This window comes from Vulpes vulpes, chromosome 4 (assembly GCF_048418805.1).
Source record: "Vulpes vulpes isolate BD-2025 chromosome 4, VulVul3, whole genome shotgun sequence".
NCBI lineage: Eukaryota > Metazoa > Chordata > Mammalia > Carnivora > Canidae > Vulpes > Vulpes vulpes.
This window is the reverse complement of record NC_132783.1, coordinates 53,897,875-53,918,743: the sequence shown is the minus strand read 5'-3', so window position 1 is coordinate 53,918,743 and position 20,869 is coordinate 53,897,875. Positions and strand designations below refer to the sequence as shown.

The following is a 20,869-nucleotide window of genomic DNA, read 5'->3' as shown; positions in this document are numbered from 1 at the left end:
ATACCTTAATTTAACCATTTCCTAATGCAAGATGTTAAAGTTTCTTTGAATTTTTAAATATTATGAAAGAACAGCTTCGCATCTCTTTTCCTAAATATTTATATAATATATATGTAAAAAATGTTTTCTATTTTGAGACACTAAATATTTGTATTATTTTGCAAAGAATGTATTTCTAAGATAGTGAACATAAATATGTTAAGAATAAATATAATTCACAAGATATTTAAACATTTCATTAGTAATTTTCGTTGCAACACTAAGAATTTACTGCTCTGAAGGCTGCCCCCCTTTTTATTTTATTTTAAAGATTTTATTTATTTATTCATGAGAGAGAGAGAGAGAGAGAGGCAGAGACACAGGCAGAGGGAGAAGCAGGCTCCATGTAGGGAGCCCGATGTGCCCCCCTTTTTAAAGATTTACTTATTTACTTAATTGAAAGAGAGAGCACGAATGGGAGGGGCAGAGGGAGTGGGAGAGATATCTTAAGCAGGTTCCATGCCTAGCATGAAGCCTAATGTAGGGCTCAATCCCAGGACACTGAGATCATGATCTGAGTTGAAACCAAGATTCGGATGCTTAACCAACTGCGCTACCCAGGTGTCCCTGAAGCCCCTCTTTTTGATCCTGACTTTCAGTTCATGTAACTGGGGGAAGTGGTAATTTTTTTCAGAAATGTGAAAAACCTCTAATTTTTTTTGTGGCTTTTTAAAAAATAAATATGTAATATAATATCTGAGTTAAACTTGGATAGTAGGTATATTGTTAATGTGGTCTTGATATATTTTAAAGCCTTTAGAAATAATCATAAGTGGTCAACTACATTTTCACTTGTATTTGTATTTGATTTAGTCAGATTATCTTTAATTGTAAAGTTGAGGGAAAAAATAATTTTATTGAAATGAAATAAGGTTTGTATTTTTATCTTTGTAAAGATTTTATTTATTTACTTGAGACAGAGAGAGGGAGAGAGTGAGCGAGCATGAGCATGGGGGAGAGGCAGAGGCAGAGGGAGAAACAGACTCCCTCCTGAGCAGGGATCCCAGCGTGGGGCTCAGTCCCAGGACCTGGGATCATGACTTGACCCAAAGGCAGATGCTTGACCATCTGAGCCACCCGGGCACTCCTGAAATGAAATAAAGTTTAGAAGAAACTCTTCATTCAGATAAATAATCTGATCAAATATTTGATTTTGAAGTGTCTTCATCTATTTACTTACCCATCTACTTTTAAATTTATCTTCCTTCTATAGAATAGCTGCAGAAACGATGCTTATTCACTTGGACTTAAATAAAGCAAGAAACGACTTTAAAGAGTTAACCCAGAAGGACTGGATTGCTAACATGGTGGTATTCTTTAGATTCTTGTTTAGAAAAAGAAAACACAATAAAACATTTTTTGTAAGAATTCAAAATTTCCGAAGAAATACTTTGTTTCCAGAGAGTCTCTGAGACCCTGTAGCATATCCAAATCAGGTGAAATTCAGCTAGCATTCAGGAATGGGCCCTTAAGGGGCAAAATGGTTGCTCTAGTAGTCACATAGATGGCAAATAGTCTAAGTCATTCATCTGTACATATACACACACACACCCCTATACATAGATGCACACACTCTCTTAGAGGGAATTTTGTCAATTTATGGCTATAAAGAAGATGATTAAAGGATTTGTTGAGATTGGTACAGAGAATATGGACAACATGTTATTTACAATTATTTTTATTTATTTTTTTTAAAAAGATTTTATTTATTCATGAGAGGCACAGATTGAGAGAGAGAGAGAGAGAGGCACAGACACAGGCAGAGGGAGAAGCAGGCTCCATGCAGGGAGCCCAACGTGGGACTCGATCCCAGGTCTCCAGGATCATGCTCTGAGCGAAGGCGGTGCTAAACTGTTGCACCACTGGGGCTGCCCTACAATTATTTTAAACATAAGTGTAGAAATGAGAACACTTTTTGATATGAACATCCGCCTTACCAGGGGCTGCCTGGATTCTTTTTCGTGTGTATTTCTCCCAAACATTTGTGTTCTGAATTGAGGAAATGGTAAGGAGATTGGAAGGATTAAAAGCTTTCGTTGGTAGTGGAGAGAGTTTGTGATAAGGCAGGTGGTCCTATGAGGAAATGGTAGGAAACCATGTTGGTTTTTGTTGTTGGGATTATTGCGTTTTAGTGTATGGGGTTATTTTGTGTTGCTTTTTGGGGTTCTTACACATTCTTTAAACATAATGAGGTGTGATAGTGGAATGAAGGGGTAGGATGTAGTACTTATTATTGGAAGGGCTGCCTGTTAGTTCTGAATTCATTGTTCATTCTGTATAATTCTTACATGATTTCTCCTTGACTTCCTTCACGCTTCATAGCAATTAAATGGGACAACACTTGTCACATGTCTATACATTGGGTAGTTGGGGGGCTTTGTGAGATTGGATGTAAACATGGGTTTTAGGACTGAATGGTTTCATTCCAGTTTCTCGGTGGAATGAAACTCCAGGTTCTAGATGTTATTTTATTACAAGTTACATCCAGTTCTTGCTGTGTTTTGAGTGTCTTTTCCCTGATCCTTTTTGACCACAGATAACAACAAGTCTCAAGGATAATCTGCTCAAAAATCTTCCATTTCATTCTCCACACCAAGAAGCTTTAGAGATTTTCTTCCTTCTCCCTGAATGCCCCATGATGCATGATTATAACAACTGGGAGAGCCTGGTGGTTCCGTTTGCAGAGGCTATTTGTGCAATGAGTGACCAATCTTTAGGGGTTCTGGGTAAGATTGATAACTTACATTTGAAAATACTTTAACCATCCTCTCAGTAGAAACATGTCTGGTAAAGTTATAGCAAAACTTAGATAATTGTAAATAAGTTCATCTTCTTAGCATATTGTAAAGGTGCTACTCCAAGTCTGTAGTAATTATTATAGTCCTCCAAAATAGATTGCTTTACTACCTTTTTAGAGTTCTTGTAATGGTACATGTGTGATTTGGTAATGAGGTCCTTTGTCCCCAACTTTTCATTATGAAAAATTTCATATATAGAAGTTGGAAGAAGAATACGATGAATATCCGAATACCCTCTACCTTAGAGTCAACAACAGTTAAGCTGTTGTCATGTGTGCTTTTCTCTTTATATGCCGATTACATTTTATTTTTGCTGAAGTGCTTGAAAGTAAATTGGAGACATCATGACATTTCACCTGTAATATTTCAGCATGCATCTCTTAAGAATATGAGATCCTACATTACCACATCATTATCACCTAATAAAATTAGCCCATAATTCCATAATATCTAATATCTAGGCTATATTCAGATTCCTGCACTTGTCTTAAAAGTATTTTCCAGGCTTTTTTTTTTTTAAGAGTCTAGGTCAGTTGTCCTATAGAATGCCCCACATCTCGATTTTTCTGATTATTTTCACCTTTCCTGTATTTCTAGTACACTGGAAGTTAGGTCTAGGGGCTTGATTAGATTTTAATGAGGTTTTTGAGACAAACAGCATATTCAGCCCTAGAAAGTCCATTCTTTCTTATGTTTTATTAAATCTAGATGAGTGATGAAAGCTAGTTTAAACCATCATTTGCTTTTTTACAATGCTGAGAATTGCTAATGTGTATTTTTTTTTCTTTTTAGTAAGCTCTAGGACCAACATGGGGCTTGAACTCATGACCCTCAAATTAAGAATCATGCGTCAAGCCAGCCAGACACCCTTGGGGGAGGGGGTTGTTTTCAGTTTGTTTGTTTTTTGTGGGGTTTTTGTGTGTGTGTGTGTGTGTGTGTGTGTGTGTGTGTTTTGTTTTTTTTTTTAGGTAGGCTCCATGCCCAGTATGGAGCTCAAACTTAAAACCCTAAGACTAAGAGTCGCATATTTTACTGACTGAGCCAGCCAGGCACCCTGACAGATGTTTTTTAAGAGTTAAAAACTCATGCTGGGAGTGAGGAAAGAGAGTTGTGCAATTGTGATTAATTCTTAAATTTGGTTTTTAAAATAGCATGCTATTTTATCTGGGGGGGGGAGGGGGAAAGTGACTTATCTTGTCGAGTTTTTTCCCCACAAATTAATTAGATCAAGTTCATGATTTTGTTATTGTCAAGGGATTTTTTTTTGAGGGCATTACATTCTTAACTTTCATTGCAGTTATATTTACTAAAAAGTTTATTACAAATGTTTTTGTAACTCTGATACATATAATAGTATGTTTACCTTTAAGAATTCAAGAGAAATGATATGCTAACAATTACTTAACCTTTGTATCCCTCAGAGGAGTACTGGGCCTCTCTGCAGGAAGCTGCATTCATCAGGCTGGTCCAGATGTTTAAAAGAGCCGTCACTGCTCAGCTGCATTACTGGACTGAAAGCTCTGAGAACAACTATCATGTTAAGGCTCTCTTAGAAATACTGAAAAAGCTGCATAGGGTAAGAATTCTTCCAGACACACATAGATTTTACTTTTGCGGTAAAAAGTCCCCTGGTTTCAACTGGCCAGAATCTTAAGCAGACTCCAGAAACATGTCGATATTGCTGTTTTTTAAATTTTGTTTTCTTTGACTTAAGTCACGCATATCAAGGAGTATATGTACTTATCTGTGTGCAGTTTGAATAAAAGTAATGAAACAGGCATTAGTGTAACTATTGCCCATGTTAAAAAGGAAAACATTTTCAGTACTTTAGAAATGCCTGTGTATCTTACGCCCCCTCACCTGGAGATAGCCATGATCTTGGATTTTGTGTTAATCATTCTCTGTTGTTTTAGGGTTATATATATTTCTAGATACCATATTGTTTAATTTTGCTGTTTTTGAAATGTGTATGAATGGAATACATGCTTATTATGTAATGTTTTATAGATTGATCCAGATTAATATTTATGGCTGTATTTCATTCATTTTGTAGTCCATAGTGTGAATCTCACCAGAGTCATTCATTCCAGTATCCGTGGGGGGTATATGTGCTGTTTGTATTTCTTTTGGGGAGGAGGCATTCTTCTTTCAGAAAACATACCGCTGTAAATGTTTTTATGTATATCTCTCTTGGCATTCATCTGTCAAGAGTGGGCTTTTAGTTTCCACACTTAGTTCTGGCATTGATAGATTGTAGGATGTCCGTGTTTGTGTTCTTTATTATAGGTAATGATAAACTGCCTTCCACAGTGGTTGGATTAATTTAAATCCTCTCTAGAAGAGGAAGAGAATACCTACAACTCCAAGTGTGACTTTAAAATTTGGAAAATGTTTTCAGTATTAAATGATACCAAATTATGATTTTAATTCTGTTTCCCTTGTTCTAATGCATGTTATCATATTTATAATTGCAGCACTTGTTTCCTCTTCTGTAAAATGTGTGGTTTTTGTTCAGTTTAAATGTATCCTTTGACTTTTTCCTTTTTTTTTTTAACTGATTATAGACTAGTCCTTTGTCAGTTTTATGTGTTGCAAATATCATGCCCCAGTTTGTAGCTTGTCTTTTCACTTTGAGATGTTTTGTTTTGTTTTGTCCTTTGATGAACCCACAGTCTTAGTTTTAATACAGATAAATTTGTTAGTCTGCTCCTTTATAATTCTTACTCTTTGGGTTTTGTTTTAAGCTTTGTTTTTTCTTCAAGTTTTTAAATTATCACCCTACATCAGGAATCAGTTGAATGGGTAAAGCTGTGTTCCAATAAGACTTTGTTTGCCCTGAAAGCTGCTCTAGATTGTCTTGTAGCAGAGATGATAGCTGGGGCCAGAAGAAGAGTACAAACGGGCCAATATACCTATGTCTGATATTTAAAAGGTTAGAAATCTGGGACGCCTGGATGGCTCAGTGGTTGAGCGTCTGCCTTTGGCTCAGGGCGTGATCCCAGGGTCCTGAGATCCAGTTCTGCATTGGGCTCCCCACAGGGAGCCTATTTCTCCCTCTGCCTATATCTGCCTCTTTGTGTCTCTCATGAATAAATAATATCTCTAAAAAAAATAAAAGGTTAGAAATCTGGCTAATAACTATGGAATAAATATACTCTAAAACAAAATATACCCTATCCACCCACCGTGCCAAAGAAATCTTCCTCATGACAGGGGAGGCCAGATTTGAATTTAGAAATCTTGGACTCCTTACAGAGTTTTACATTGGAAGGTGGAGGCTCAGAGGCCTCCCCAAGTCCTCTGCCTTCTTTTCCTACCTTGTTTTTGTCCCATATTTGGGGTATCCTGTACTGCCCTGCTACCCATATGTGGACATGTCCGTATGTCTGCATTCCATACCTGCCTCCACAGCGGCCATATCTTGGGCACCTCTGGAGCACCAGAGCCTATGGGTATGCTCACCTATAATACAGTCCACTCTCTAGAGAACACAGAGGGGAAGAGGTCTCTGCACGTGGTTAGGTCCCTCTGGTCCTGTAGGCCCCTTATTTTTACTTTTTTGAGAAGGGGATTGGCTAGAGGAAGGCCAGGGCAAGCACCTATAAATAATCATGGACCTAGGGCAGAGGTTACTCTTACCCGGGTCTAATGGGAGCATTGATTTGAGCTTTGCCTTTCATAATTTGGTGTTTAATCCAATTGGAACTTTATTTTAAATTTACTTTTTATTGTTTTTCATATGAAAACAGTTACTTAGTACCACTTACTGAAATTTTGTCCTTTTGCTACTGATAGGCAATGCAAACAAAAAAATCTTAGTGGAAATTTGATTGGAGTTGCACTGGATCTGTATTTCACTTTGGAGAGAATTGATATCTTTGTATAATAATATAATTATTAGTTATATATTTATTAATTTTTAAAGATTTTATTTTATTATGAAGTAATTTCTACACCCAGTGTGGGATTTGAACTCATAGCCCCAAGATGGAAGAATCACTTGCTCCTCAGACTGAGCCAGCCAGGTGCCACTTGTTTGTAATTTTATTTTTTTTATTTTTTAAAGATTTTATTTATTTATTCATGGGAGACGAGAGAGAGAGGGGGGCAGGCTGAGACATAGGCAGAGGAAGAAGCAGGCTCCATGCAGGGAGCCTGACGTGGGACTTGATCCCGGGTCTCCAGGATCACACCCTGGGCTGAAGGTGGCGCTAAACCGCTGAGCCACCCAGGGATCCCCCACTTGTTTGTAATTTTATTTTATTTTTCATTTTTTATTTTTTATTTTAAGATTTATTTATTTATTCATGAGAGACACACACAGGCTGAGAGAGAGAGAGAGAGAGAATGAGAGAGAGGCAGAGACACAGGCAGAGGGAGAAGCAGGCTCCATGCAGGGAGCCTGACATGGGACTCGATACCGGGTCTACGGGATCACGCCCTGGACTGAAGGCGCCGCTAAACCGCTGCGCCACCCGGGCTGCCCTTGTTTGTAATTTTAAAGGAAAAACTTGAATATTACTATTGAATAGAATATTTCCTGTAGGGTTTTTCCTAAATTGTTAAACATTTTAAATCCACATAAATATTGATTCTCTCCTTTCCTGCTGAAATTCCAGTTACTCATATATTCGACTTTCTCATTCCTATCTTCTGTGTCTCTTAACGTTTCTGTCATGTTTTCCATCTCTGTGTGATTGTATCCCATTTTGGATGACTTCTTCAGCCATATCTTTCTGTTCATGAAATATGCTCCTTTTAGTGATTTTTGTCTGCTAATAAAACTGCCCGTTGTGTTTTTATTTCCAGTATTATGTTTTCTACTTGTAGAGGTTCCCATCGTTTCTTTGACATTTCTTTTCCTTGGTCACTATTTATGATCTCATCATCTTTTATTTTCAAGCTTCCCTTTTGCTTATTTGAATCTATATGCATTAGGCCTCCGGTATCCAAAATCTTTCTAGGTCAGTTTTGCCCTCTATTACTTCTGCTGAATCTGCTTCACAGTGCCTCCGTTATTGTGTTCTGTGACTTGTGTGTGTGTGTGTGTGTGTGTGTATGCGTGTGTATGTGTGTGTGAAATTTTCTTTGGAACATTATCTTTTGGGATTCTTCGAGAGCTGTGTTTCTCCAGGGAGGATTTGCTTCTACTAGGCTCCTGGAGACACTACTTCAGTTTAATACTACTTTAAATTCTTGGCTTGAAGCTCTTTAGATCTCTAGGTGTGGTATGAATGTGGTGTGCAAACTTTCAGCAAAGTGCTCTTGTGATTGCAAATTCTGTTAGGTGACTTTTTTTTTTTTTTCAGCTTAGCCCCATTTTAACTAGCTATAGCTTGCTTCCTGGGCTTGGGGTTAAAGTGATGTAGAGCCTATTCATTTCTAGTTTACCCTCACTCTCATGGTTTAGCACTTTTTTTAAGATTTTATTTATTTATTCATAAAAGACATAAGAGAGAGAGAGGTAGAGACATAGGCAGAGAGAGAAGCAGTCTCCACGCAGGGAGCCCGATTTGGGACTCAATCCCAGGACCCTGGGATCACACCCTGAGCGGAAGGCAGATGGTCAGCCACTGAGCCACCCAGGCATCCTTGATGGTTTAGCCCTTTTGGGTCCCAGATTTCTGAGGTGACATTCTATTTTTGGCCTCATAATTTGGACAGAGTCTGGGTTCTGTCTTCTTTCCCCAAAGCCCCAACCATTGCAAAGTGAAGTTAGGTTCACCAGGTTTGGCAGATACTCTCAAGGCGAGTGCCGCTTTCATCTCATTTTTGACCTGATTATTTCATATCTACTTACAATATTGGTGTTGCATTAAAAATATTTGTTTATCCTTTATCCTGTATTTCTGATTGTTTTCAGTGAATTAAGATACCTAATCTGCCATACTACTTAAAAAAATATAATTCTGCCCTACTGCTGAAAAGCAGAGCCCATCTTTGGCTATTATTAAAGGTTTTGTACAAAAGAAAAAGATTTTTAAAACTTTGGGTTTTGGGCAGCCTGGGTGGCTCAGCGGTTTAACTCCTGCCTTGAGACCCAGGATCGAGTCCCACGTCCGGTTCCCTGCATGGAGCCTGCTTCTCCCTCTGCCTGTGTCTCTGCCTCTCTCTCTCTCTCTCATGAATAAATAAATGAAATCTTTTAAAAAAATACTTTGGGTTTGAAAAATTGAGAAATTTACTAAAGAGCACAAGGAAAGTATATTCTAATGAGCTTTTCCGCTTACAAAGAGAGAATCCTGAGAAATATTGAAGCAGTGACAAAAATCCTCAAGGGATCCTGCTTTATCCTTTGACTCTAAGAGTGACATTAGATTATTTGTCAAGCCTACCCCACCCCCAGCCTCGGAAGGGAGACCACAGGAAGCCACAAGGATAAAACACCCACTTTTTCCATAACTGGGGTTATGCAAGGTTAAAATCAACAGGGTTGAGAGGACCATATCATAGGGTTGAAAGCGTCACAATGCTCTGGGTGGTGATACTGGAAGGCTTGGATCATTTGGGGTTTGGGCCAGCGTCAGTAAGAATATTCCAGGTGAATGGAGGCCAAGAGGGGCTTTTAGAAGAACCCTTCAGAATGACTCATTTAGGCCAGGACTGTGTCCATCCAGATCAAATACTGATAGTCACTACTATCCAAAGCATCTGGTGTCAGTATCAGTGTCTTCACTGACTGATGATTAGCACTGTTCCAGGGTGTCCATGTGCATGTAATGATAACTCCGGTCATGAGGGGATAATGCTAGAAAATATCCCCACAGTTTAGGAGGGGAATGTTCCACACATGCCTTACCAGAGGGGAACATCTAAAAATAGTATATTGTTAAACTCTGAAGAATATGACATGAAATATTGGACCCCAGCATACTTTGGATTCATATTGCACTGTATTTTTCTTTGGACCTAAAATTCTTTAAAAGCTTCTCTTTGGGGCAGCCTGGGTGGCTCAGCGGTTTAGCACCGCCTTTCAGCCCAGGGTGTGGTCCTGGAGACCCAGGATCGAGTCCCACATCAGGCTACCTGCATGGAATGGACCCTGCTTCTCTCTCTGCCTGTGTCTGTGCCTCTCTCTCTCTCTCTCTTCTCTGTCTCTCATGAATAAATAAAATCTTTAAAAAAAAAAAAGCTTCTCTATGAATTAAAAGTAAGTAGGAGTTTATCATCATATCATCACTTCCTGCTACTAAGTCATAGGTATTCTTTATGTTCCTGAAAATTTGGGGCTTTTTCAGTGGAGGAATGGGATAGAACTTTATTCTGGTCATTGAAAGAGTGTTTAATTTGCTATTTATGCTGATAATCCAATTAATAGCCATAAAGCAAAATTGTCTTTATATATAAAACTTTTTACGGGTCATATTTTATTTAAGGTAAACCAGGCTAAGTGTCAACTGCCTGAAAATATTTTCAAAGTAAACGAGCTTACGCACTGGCTTGATTTTTATGGGGATGCATATAGAAGATCCTCTTGGAAAGTTAACTCCGTAAGTATGGTATGTTTATTATTTATTTATCTATTTTGTAAAGATTTTATTTTTTTTTAAGTAACCTCTGCACCCAGCGTGTGGCTCAAACTCACAACACTGAGATCAAGAATTTCATGCTCCACCAACTGAGCCAGCCAGGCACCCCCAGTATGGTATGTTCAAAGGGAGAAGTTGAGCATCAGTGAGTTAATATAGGTATAACTTTGTGCATAAGTTTTCAGATATCCTTGCACCCTGCAAAATTGCTCAGTAGAAATAACAGGGCTTACAGGCAAAGCAAGATAGACCCCTCAAAACCAATGCAGTTTTGTAGCCAAAGCCCTACTAGAAAAGTGGTTGCTACCTTAGATCATGTGGATCAACCAGGCAAGCAGCTTCTGGAGAGGATCAGGAGAATATGGAAATGTACAAAACAAAAGGGTAGAAATCTGTTTACAGCCTATAATGAGCGGATTGGTAGTACTAAGATAACACATATGCAAGTAGGGCTGTCTCAGGTGGGCATCCAAGGCAGCATGACCCACCAGAAGCTGGCTGAAACTGCGACTTTGGGGGTTGCTCTGGGTATAAGAACACCTTTATTTCTTAAAATAAACCACCAGGTGGCTTAGTTGGTTAAACATCTGCCTGGCTCAGGTCATGATCTCAGGGTCCTGGGACAGAGCCCAAATCAGACTCCTTGCTCAGCGGGGAACCTGCTTCTCCAACTCTGCCCCTCCCCCCACTTGAACCCTGTCTCTCTCTAATCAATAAAATTTTTTAAAAACTTATAAAAATAAATTTAAAAAATAAAGCTAAAGGGCTCTTGCTACCAGTTCAGCTGTTGACCTGAGATTTGTTTTTCCTTCTCTCTGAAGGTTATAATTCTGCTCCTAGCACATCAACCCCTGACAGGCAGAAACCATGTATTAGCTCATCAGCTAGTCTACATTATATCATTCCCCGTGTCACTAAATGCATTTGAACTAATTTACATTTCTGAAGTGCCCACTGCTGCAGAACAGACTCTTTGGGAAAAGCATCTAGAATTAAAATTAATTATAATTAATTGCTAAATTAAGTGAGCACTGGAAATACTAGCTTTATTTTTATTTATGTATTTTTTATTTTTATTTATGTATTTTTACTAGATTTACATACATTTCATTGACCAGTACTACTAACCAGCAATTTGGATTGCTTTGCCTAGGAGAACTGAGACTTTAAACTTAATCAGGGATTTTAGGCTATGAGTTAAGGTGTAAGATTTCTCTGGTCTTTCATTTGTCAGAATTCTTGTTGTTTGTATTTTTAGGACACTTCAGTTGGCACTCAGTATCCTGTCATATTCAGTCATTTTCCATTTATCTTTAATATTCTGTCAAAAATCAAACTACTGTATGCAGATTCACTTTTAAAAATACAGGTAGGTATGCCTATTTCTTTGTTTTCATTAACAAATCAGATGATAAAAGTCTTCTGAAGTGTACAATATTTGAGGGGTTTATAACCTTGAAACCAATGGTTATAAAATCCACATAGCTTAGACTCTAATGAGGTTGGAAAGAAAGACTGTCATAATTGGACTGGCTTGGCCTTCAGGCATTTTAGGGCCTCAGTAGCAAAGGCTAGTGCATGGACAGCTGACCTAGTTTGTAGAGTTTTTACCTTGAGATTGGGCCCTGTATACAGGTCTCTGTATGGTACTCAGAGGCATAGCAGTCTTGGGCTTGATTGGGATTAGCAAACCAATATTTAAGAAGCCCAGTCTAATTAAAAAATGTAACGGTGGGAATAGAGGTGACAGGATTCTTGAAATACGGACACACATAAATGGCTGGTCCTCTAATGATGCCACAATAAAGATTTGTTGCAAGTATAATCTTTTCAGTGAACTATCATGAGGTGCGTTGGGTTTGTTTATCAACATATCCAAAAAGTGATTTTGAACTTAAAACTGGACAATTGAAAATGCCTCCAGGAATGTAAGTGCCCAAGAGTGTTAGCTCTTACTGTTGCTTTTTTGTATGCATCCAGTTATGTCTATGTATGAATAATATTCAATTATATGTCATAACAGTAGTTACTTTCATATAATGCAGTTAACTATGCTAAAACAAAATTGGAAATTGACTTATGAATATGACCGTTAATGAAATACTTAACAAAGGAAAATGAGATACAAGAATTTTATTTATCTTTAGCTCTTCTCTTCTAATTTTAAACACACCTCCAGAAATAATTTTATAGATCTAGTATTTGCTTTTTCATTGTTTTGACAAGAGTCTTAGGCTTTTAATGGTCTCAAATTGCCATTTGGTCAGATAGATAATCTGTGTGTGTGTGTGTGTGTGTGTGTGTGTGTGTCTCATATAACTTCTTAGATTATCTGTGCCCTAAAGTCTCTTGTTGGATTTTCCTCCTAGAATACAATATCTTTAGAGAGGTGTCTCATACCTGAATTTTCCTGCAGCATGCTTTGTTTCTGAACTTCTTTTCCAAATGAGGTTATGTTCAGTACACTGTTTCAGTGTTTGCTATTCCTCTGTTAGCCTAATGATGGTAATTAGCTTTGGTAACTGAAGTATTAATAATTGTGTTTGCAGGATAAAGTGGATGAGTGGGGCCCACAGTTGGTCACTTTCCTGCTTATGTTGGTTGTCTCCACAAAGCTTTTTTTCTTTTTAGCTTTTCATTTCTTAGGTGTTTCTTCAGCTCACTCAGGTGGATGCTGAATGTATAGCTCCTCTCCCGTGGCTTATGTAAATAAGGCTCTTTTCTTAAATGTTCATGACAAGCACTCATAATAAATTGAACCAATTTATTCCACTTCATACATTCCCACTTAGAACAAATGGTGAAATGAATGAAACATTTTTGTTTTTCTAGGAGAAGAAATTTAGAGCTTGCATGCGGTTGGCTGGAATTATGGAACAAGGAGGGTCCGAATTAGCTTTGCTGCCCACTTTTAATCTAACAGTCAGAAGGAGTCACTTGATTGAGGATGTTTTAAATCACCTAAATCAATTTGAGAATGAAGATCTGAGGAGGGAGTTAATGGTAAAGTATAATTCTTCATATTTTTGCTGCTGAGAGAAGGAAGACATGAAAGGATGTAACAGTGGGTCTTCCAGAGATGAAATTCTCTCCCTTGGCCACAGAGCCTGTTTTGGAGTTCCCCCTAATTCCCTGCTTACCTGTGAATTTCAGGGAATAACTGCAGGTACTTGGCACTCTCGCTAAGGAGCAACGGGTGAAAAGTTTGTCCTCCCCCAGCCTGGGTAGGTAGAAAGTCCAGACCTAGCCGTAAGAAGTCCAGTCCCTCCTGAGGCCTGATGTAGCCTGGCTAGTCACCCGCTCTGAAGGGTGCCAGTGAGATGAGGTTGACCTAGAGGAGATTTGACAGTTTGTTTCTGCTCTCATCCAGGCACCCAGATTGGTTTGTGAAAAAGAAAACTTCCTCTTTATTGACTATATAGTTTTTTGAGGGTATTACTGTCAAGATCCCCATGTTCTGAAACATAAATGATCTCTGGTTTAGTTACTATATAACTTGTCTTATTAGTAGAAATTTGACACAGATTAATAATAATATAAATCTAGTGAAAGTTTTCCTTGGCCCAAGAACATTGTGAATGTTTCATGAGTACTTGTATAACTCTTTCAGTGGCACTTTGTGGAGGGTTGTTTTTCCTTCATTTTGCTGATTGGGAAACTGAGGTGTAGAACAATTAGGTGACTTATCCAAGAGCAATACAACTGAGAAGTATCAGAGCCAAGATTTGGGTCCAGCTCTTAGGCTCCAGACTTCCCACTGAATCACAACAGTGATGGGCCTGATGACATTTATTAAGTGTTTTTTTGGTAGGAGACTCTAGTTTATCACTTAGCCTACTCAGATTAAAGAATGACTTGACTAAAGTTTAAGACACTATTTTATTTTTTTTAATTTTTTTAAATATTTTTATTTATTTATGATAGTCACACACAGAGAGAGAGAGAGAGAGGCAGAGACATAGGCAGAGGGAGAAGCAGGCTCCATGCACCGGGAACCCGACGTGGGATTCGATCCCAGGTCTCCAGGATTGCGCCCTGGGCCAAAGGCAGGCACCAAACCACTGCGCCACCCAGGGATCCCCAAGACACTGTTTTAAAAGTATGTTGTGGGGCACCTGAGTGGCTTGGTCATTAAGGGTCCGACTTTTGGTTTTGGCTTGGGTCCTGATCCCAGGGTGGGATTGAGCCCCACTTCGGGCTCCTTGCTCAGTGTGGAGTCTGCTTGAGTTTCTCTCTCCCTCTGTCCTTCCACTCATTTTCTCTCTCTCTCTCTCTGTCTTTAAAATGAATGAATAAATATATTTTTTTAAAAAGCCTGTTGCACTGGGGGTTGCAGTTAAAGGAAGCATTTCCACATATTTTTACACATAGGTAATTTAAAAAAAATCTAACAAACTCATTATGTGAATCTTACTTGTGCTGGCCAGTCAGTCCATGAGTTATTTTAGTTGTACTTTCATGTTTCATACATCCATTTAAAAATTTTGGATAACGTTTGATGAGCAGCTGCCACTTTCCAGACTGTGAGGCGTTTTGTATGTGTTACTCTATTTTTTTTATAATCTCGTGAGGAAGAGGAAAATGGAGGTTTTGTGAGATGAAGGAACTTGCCCATAAGAAGGAACAGAGTAAGGATTTGACACCTGGTCTTTTTTTTTTTTTTTTTAGATTGTGTTTATTTATTTGGAGAGAAGGGGCAAGGGTAAGGGAGAGGGACAAAGAATCTGAACCGAATGAGGAGCCTGACAGGCTTGATCCCACGACCCTGAGATCATGACCTGAGCCCAAACCAAGAGTCAGACGCTTAATCTACTAAACCACCCAGGCGCCCCAACACCTGGTATATAAAGGTTTTGAATAATTCACTGAAGTTTGAAACTTGCATGTCTAGAAAATAGAAGAGCCATTCATCTAATTAAACCAGTAGAAGCTTTTGGGGAAGTACCCGCAGAACATCCTGATGGGAATGTTGAGCAGGCCTTTGGACAGGAGTGTGTGTCAATCAGGAGAGAAGATAGAGTGGATACAAAGGTTAAATGCCTGCAGATGATAAGTAGAGTTTAAAGAGAAGTCAAGCATCCAGGGAAAAAGCAGAAAGGATGGAAGTACCAGCACAAAACTGCAGGAAATTCTAGTATTAAAGGAGCAGGAAAAAGATAAAAACCTGATTAATCCTTTATAAGAGAAAGCAAGGGAGAAAAGAATGTGAAGAAAGAAGAATGATCAGAGGTGTAAAATGGGTTCATGAAATCGAGAGGAGACACGAGAACAGGTTCTTGGTCCTCTTGAAGAGAACACTTAGAGAAATAGGTTTGGAAGATGGTATACCTGATTCTCCAGAATTTGGCAATCTAGAGTAGAAGCTGGTATTGTCTATATTGGAGACAGTGGTGCTGAGATATTTTTCTTCCTTTAAGAGTAAGAGAGACTGGGATGCTTGGGTGACTCAGCGGTTGAGCGTCTGTCTTCTGCCCAGGGTGTGATCCCGCAGTCCCGGGATCCAGTCCTACATCGGGCTCCCTGCATGGAGCCTGCTTCTCCCTCTGCCTGTGTCTCTGCCTCTCTCTGTGTTTCTCATGAATAGGTAAATAAAATTAAAAAAAAAAATAAGAGAGACCTTAACACATTTGTACACCAAAATGAGGGATTCTAAGAAGGAAAGGTAGGAATGAGTGAGTATTTGAAGGAGCAGAGATGGGTTATGGTAGAATTATCCTAGGGAGGGTTTGGTGTCAACAGATGCCTTCTCAAGGAGTAAATAGCCAAGCCAATAGATGACTTATGTGTGCTCTGGTTTTTCAGTCTTTGAAAATCCAACTGTTTTTGATTTCTTTATGTTTATTTTTATTTTACTTAGCATACCTTATTAAATGAAGATGCTGATTGAGGTCAGCTTAGTAGCTAAAGACATCAGGCTCTGAAACTTGAAAGATAGACATAGGATTAAATCTAGGCTGCACCCCCTTAGCCCTGTGTGACCTTGGGGAAGTTAATATTTAAATTCTTTTTTTTTTAAAGATTTTATTTATTTATTCATGAGAGACACACACACAGACCAGAGACACAGGCAGAGGGAGAAGCAGGGTCCATGCAGGGAGCCTGACGTGGGACTCGATCCCGGGTCTCCAGGATCATACCCTGGGCTGAAAGTGGCACCAAACTGCTGAGCCACCTGGGCTGCCCATAATATGTAAATTCTTGAAGCTTCATCACCTCATAGAATTAATGTGAAGATTATATGGTGATACGAGTAAGATGTTTACCACAGTGCTTGCCACATACTTGGTTCCACAAATAATGCTCGGTCTTAGTATTACTAAATGAGCCTTAATACATAGCAATACAGAGCCCTGGAAGTGATATATTATTTGTTCTGTTTCCTCAGGTATCATTTAGTGGAGAAATTGGACATGACTCTGGAGGAGTCAAGGTAGAGTTTTTCCACTGTCTGTTTGAGGAGATGACCCGGCCAGAATATGGGATGTTTACATACCCTGAGGATGCTTCCTATATGTGGTTTCCCGTCACAGTAAGTCCTCTCTTCTTTGGTTATGGTTATTATGACAGAAAAGGCAAAAAAAAAAAACGGGGGGGGAGGTGACATACCAATGAAAATTAGGTTATATAGACTTTTATTTAAGGAGAGGAGTTATTGATACATATAATTATGGAAATAATCTTCAACTTCAATAAGGTGATTATTTTCTTAACCCAGAGTCCCCTTTCCCTGGGTTTCCATTTCTGCCCACATAGGAATATTTAAGCAGTAAATGTTTCTGATCATTTATAGAATGTATGGATAAAAAGAAAACCTTCCTTTCCCAGGCACCCATTTTTTGTTGAGTTTTATTTTTCCCAGCGAAGTTGAAAATTTCTTTACAAATTTTCATTTAAAAGGCTATATAGGGCAACCTGGGTGGCTCAGCGGTTTGAGCGCCTGCCTTCGGCCTAGGGCATGATCCTGGAGTCCCGGGATCAAGTCCCACATCGGGCTCCCTGCATGGAGCCTGCTTCTTCCTCTGCCTGTGTCTCTGCCTCTCTCTCTCTCTCTTATGAATAAATAAATAAAATCTTAAAAAAAAAACTGTATGAAAAGAAATTGTGAAAACTTCAGTTTATGAGGATTGCTGAGCCTAATGTGATTCTATTTATGTCTCTGTGGCAGAGATTTAAATTGACTAAACTGACGCACATAAACTCTAAATACTCTTATTACAAGCTTTTTTTTTTTTATTTTAAGATTTTATTAAGAGAGGGAGAGTGCGCACAAGCAGGGTGAGGGGCAGATGGAGAGGGAGAAAGAGAATCTCAAGCAGACTGCCAACTGAACATGGAGCCAGATGCAGGGCTCAATCTGAAATCAGGAGTTGGATGGTCAACCGACTGAGCCACCAGGGTTCACCCACTCACTTTTAATTTTTGATTTGACTTTGTAAAAGAGAGAAAAGGTTTACCTAATATAAATATTCCATTTTACTTGTAAAAATGTTAACACATTAAGTCTTTTTTTCTCTTTTCAGCCTAAATTTGAGAAGAAGAGATACTTCTTCTTTGGCATTCTGTGTGGACTTTCCTTATTCAATTTCAATGTTGCCAACATCCCTTTCCCACTTGCCCTGTTTAAGAAACTTTTGGACCAGACTCCATCACTGGAAGACTTAAAAGAACTTAGTCCTGTTTTGGGAAAGTAAGTAAACATAGTTCTTTTTCTAGAACTCCACCTAATATGTTTTTGAATACTGGCATACCTTGTTTTATTACTTTGTTGTCCTTTACCCATGATAGCATTTTTTACAAATTGAAGGTTTGTGGCAGCTGTGTGTCAAGCCATTTTTCCAACAGCATTTGCTCACTTTGTGTCCTCTGTGTCACATTTTGGTAATTCTCACAAATTTTTCCATTACTGTTTTTATTTGTTACGGTGACCTGTGATCTGTGATTACAACTCCTTGAGAGCTAAGAGGATAGTGAGCATTTTTATCAATAAAGTATTTTTAAGTTAATTAAAAGTATGTATGCACATTGTGTTTTAGATATAATGCTGTTGCATACTTAATAGACTACAATAGGTATAAACATAACTTTTATAAGCACTGGGAAACCAAATCATTGTTTTGACTTGCTCTGTTGGGATAACTGCTTTATTGTGGTGGTCTGGAACCAAACCTGCAGTAACTCCAAGGTGTGCCTGTAAATAATTAAAGCACATACCTCAATAGTATTTTCATGTTCAACAGTAACATCCTATGATATAAGTATCATACATATAAATTTATATGTATATAGTAACATTCTACATACAGTAAATTTATTCAATTATAATTTTGGGAAGAATTGTTGGATAATTAACTTTCTCAAATTAAGAAAAGTTGATTCATTCTCAACGCTGGCATTAATCTTTGACCTTTATTTGTGTAGAAACAGTCATGGACAGAGCACAGGTTATATACTATGATGTGAAATCTGCAAGTGATATTTATTTTAAACCTTGTTTCTTATCGTCATCTTTATTTTTTATTTTTTTATTTTTTAAAGATTTTATTTATTTACTCATGGGAGACAGAGAGAGGCAGACACAGGCAGAGGGAGAAGTAGGCTTTCTGCAGGGAGCCTGATGTGGGACTCAATCCCAGGAATGATCCTGGCCCAGGATCATGACCTGAGCCAAAGGCTTAACCACAAGCCACCCAGGCGCCCTATATCATGACCTTTAAAGTGAAAACTTACTTCTGAGTTAAAAAGCCAGGCTACCACCTCAGAAAAAAATATTGGTAATAAAAGTGGTAATATTCTGCTGTATAACATCCATAAGAAAAATAGACAGTATACAAGAAGGCAACCTACAAAAGAAGTACCAGAATGGCTTAATTTCCCCAGTCACCCTGGAACATTGATGAAGCTCAGAAGCTTTGTGCTTCAAATTGACAGTAGTTGGAAATACTGATGCTATATAGTGTTCACAAGGGTTTGGGAAAAGTTTTGCTGTAATTTCATGGATTAGTGGTGGACATAAGAATTGGTGATTCCTTTTCAGAGAACAGTGTGGTAATACTTAACCGAATCACAAATGTATTTGCCCCTTTGGCCTAGCAGTTCAGTCTCTAGACATTGTTTCAGGAAGAATACAACGTTGCAAAATTTTCCAAACTAATGTATATTTTATTATATAGTTCATAATGTGCAGAATGCTAAATGTTCTTTTAGTAAGGGAATTATGTACTTTTGGTATATTTATGTAATAGAACCCTATGTAGATTTTTAAAAGAATGAGAACAGTAGTATGATATTTTTTTCTTTTGAGAAAGCAAGTGGGGCACAGAGGGCAGAGGGAAAGGGAAAGAGAGACTCTCAAGTAGGCTGCACACTCAGTGCAGAGCCCGATGCAGGACTCAAGCTCATGACCTAGATCATGACCTGAGCTGAAATCAAGTCAGGCACTTAATAGAATGAACCACACAGGCACCCCAATTCTATTATTATTATCTGCATTTCACAGATGAGGAAACTAACACAGTTTGGGTAACTTGTCCCAGACCCCATAGTGACAGAACCATGAATTGAACAGTGATGCTCCAGTGTGGCATCCGACTGTTAATCATTATACTAACTATACTAATAAGGAAAAAATATGAAAAGCACAAGATTTGGAGAGGAGGAGATAAGTTTATTATTTTTTACTAAAACAGTGAAAATGATCTAAATAATGCTTATGCATCAGAAGACTTAACACACATCAACTTAGTAAATGTGAAGATCGTTAAATCTGTACCAGTGTTTCTCATACCTTTAGGTCTTAAGACTTAAGAATTTTTAGAAAGCTGTATTAGTTTAGAACAGTATAGTATGGGTGCAGGTTTTCAATGGAACAAAAGTAAGAGTTCAGACACTGACCCCTGCACCTATGGAACTTGTGAGAGGTAGCATATTAGATTAATGGGAACAGTATTGTCAGTTCATGCATATGGGGAGAAATGAGGGCTGATAGCTTATGCTGTCTATAAAACTCAACTTCATGTGGATGAAAGACCAATATAATGCAGGAATGTTGAAAATATGGACAAATCTCTTTCTCACCTTGGGAATCTTAAGCAAGACATAAAAAGTACCCACATTAAAGGAAATATTGATAAGTCTAACTGTAATAGATTAAAGAATTCATCTGTTCTTCATGAGATACCTTAACAAAAAGGCAGTAATACCCCTCAGACTGGTATTTGTAACATACTTTAGGATAGAAGAGGTATCCATATAGGTAGGTATAAAATATTGGCAATGTTTTAAGAGGTAGGTTTGTAAGTCTTCTTCATAAAAACATCCATAAATAAGCCCATAAGCCATATGTGGACAGATAAGGACAAGAGTATCACGAACCAAGTATTATCATGAATCCAGTTTTGTTAGCTGAGTTCCCATCACTCTTCTTCTTCTTACCGCCCACCCCCCAAAAACCTACAATGAATACAATATGGTCTGTTCATCACAATGCTGTAATGAAAAATCCGG

The 20,869-nt window shown here is 38.3% G+C and overlaps 1 protein-coding gene across 3 annotated transcripts in view; it reads left to right on the top strand.

Annotated features, from left to right (window-relative positions):
* HERC5 (HECT and RLD domain containing E3 ubiquitin protein ligase 5) overlaps nucleotides 1–20,869 on the top strand; it is a 43,425-nt gene that overhangs the window by 17,007 nt on the left and 5,549 nt on the right. The window contains exons 11-18 of one of the 3 annotated variants that reach the window (XM_072754948.1): nucleotides 1,253–1,346; nucleotides 2,576–2,765; nucleotides 4,259–4,413; nucleotides 10,214–10,336; nucleotides 11,625–11,735; nucleotides 13,199–13,369; nucleotides 16,752–16,895; nucleotides 17,887–18,053. In XM_072754948.1, coding sequence (XP_072611049.1) covers nucleotides 1,253–1,346; nucleotides 2,576–2,765; nucleotides 4,259–4,413; nucleotides 10,214–10,336; nucleotides 11,625–11,735; nucleotides 13,199–13,369; nucleotides 16,752–16,895; nucleotides 17,887–18,053 — 1,155 coding nt within the window. The remainder of the gene's footprint in view (nucleotides 1–1,252; nucleotides 1,347–2,575; nucleotides 2,766–4,258; nucleotides 4,414–10,213; nucleotides 10,337–11,624; nucleotides 11,736–13,198; nucleotides 13,370–16,751; nucleotides 16,896–17,886; nucleotides 18,054–20,869) is intronic. The other 2 variants (XM_072754946.1, XM_072754947.1) reach the window with 2 other exon arrangements.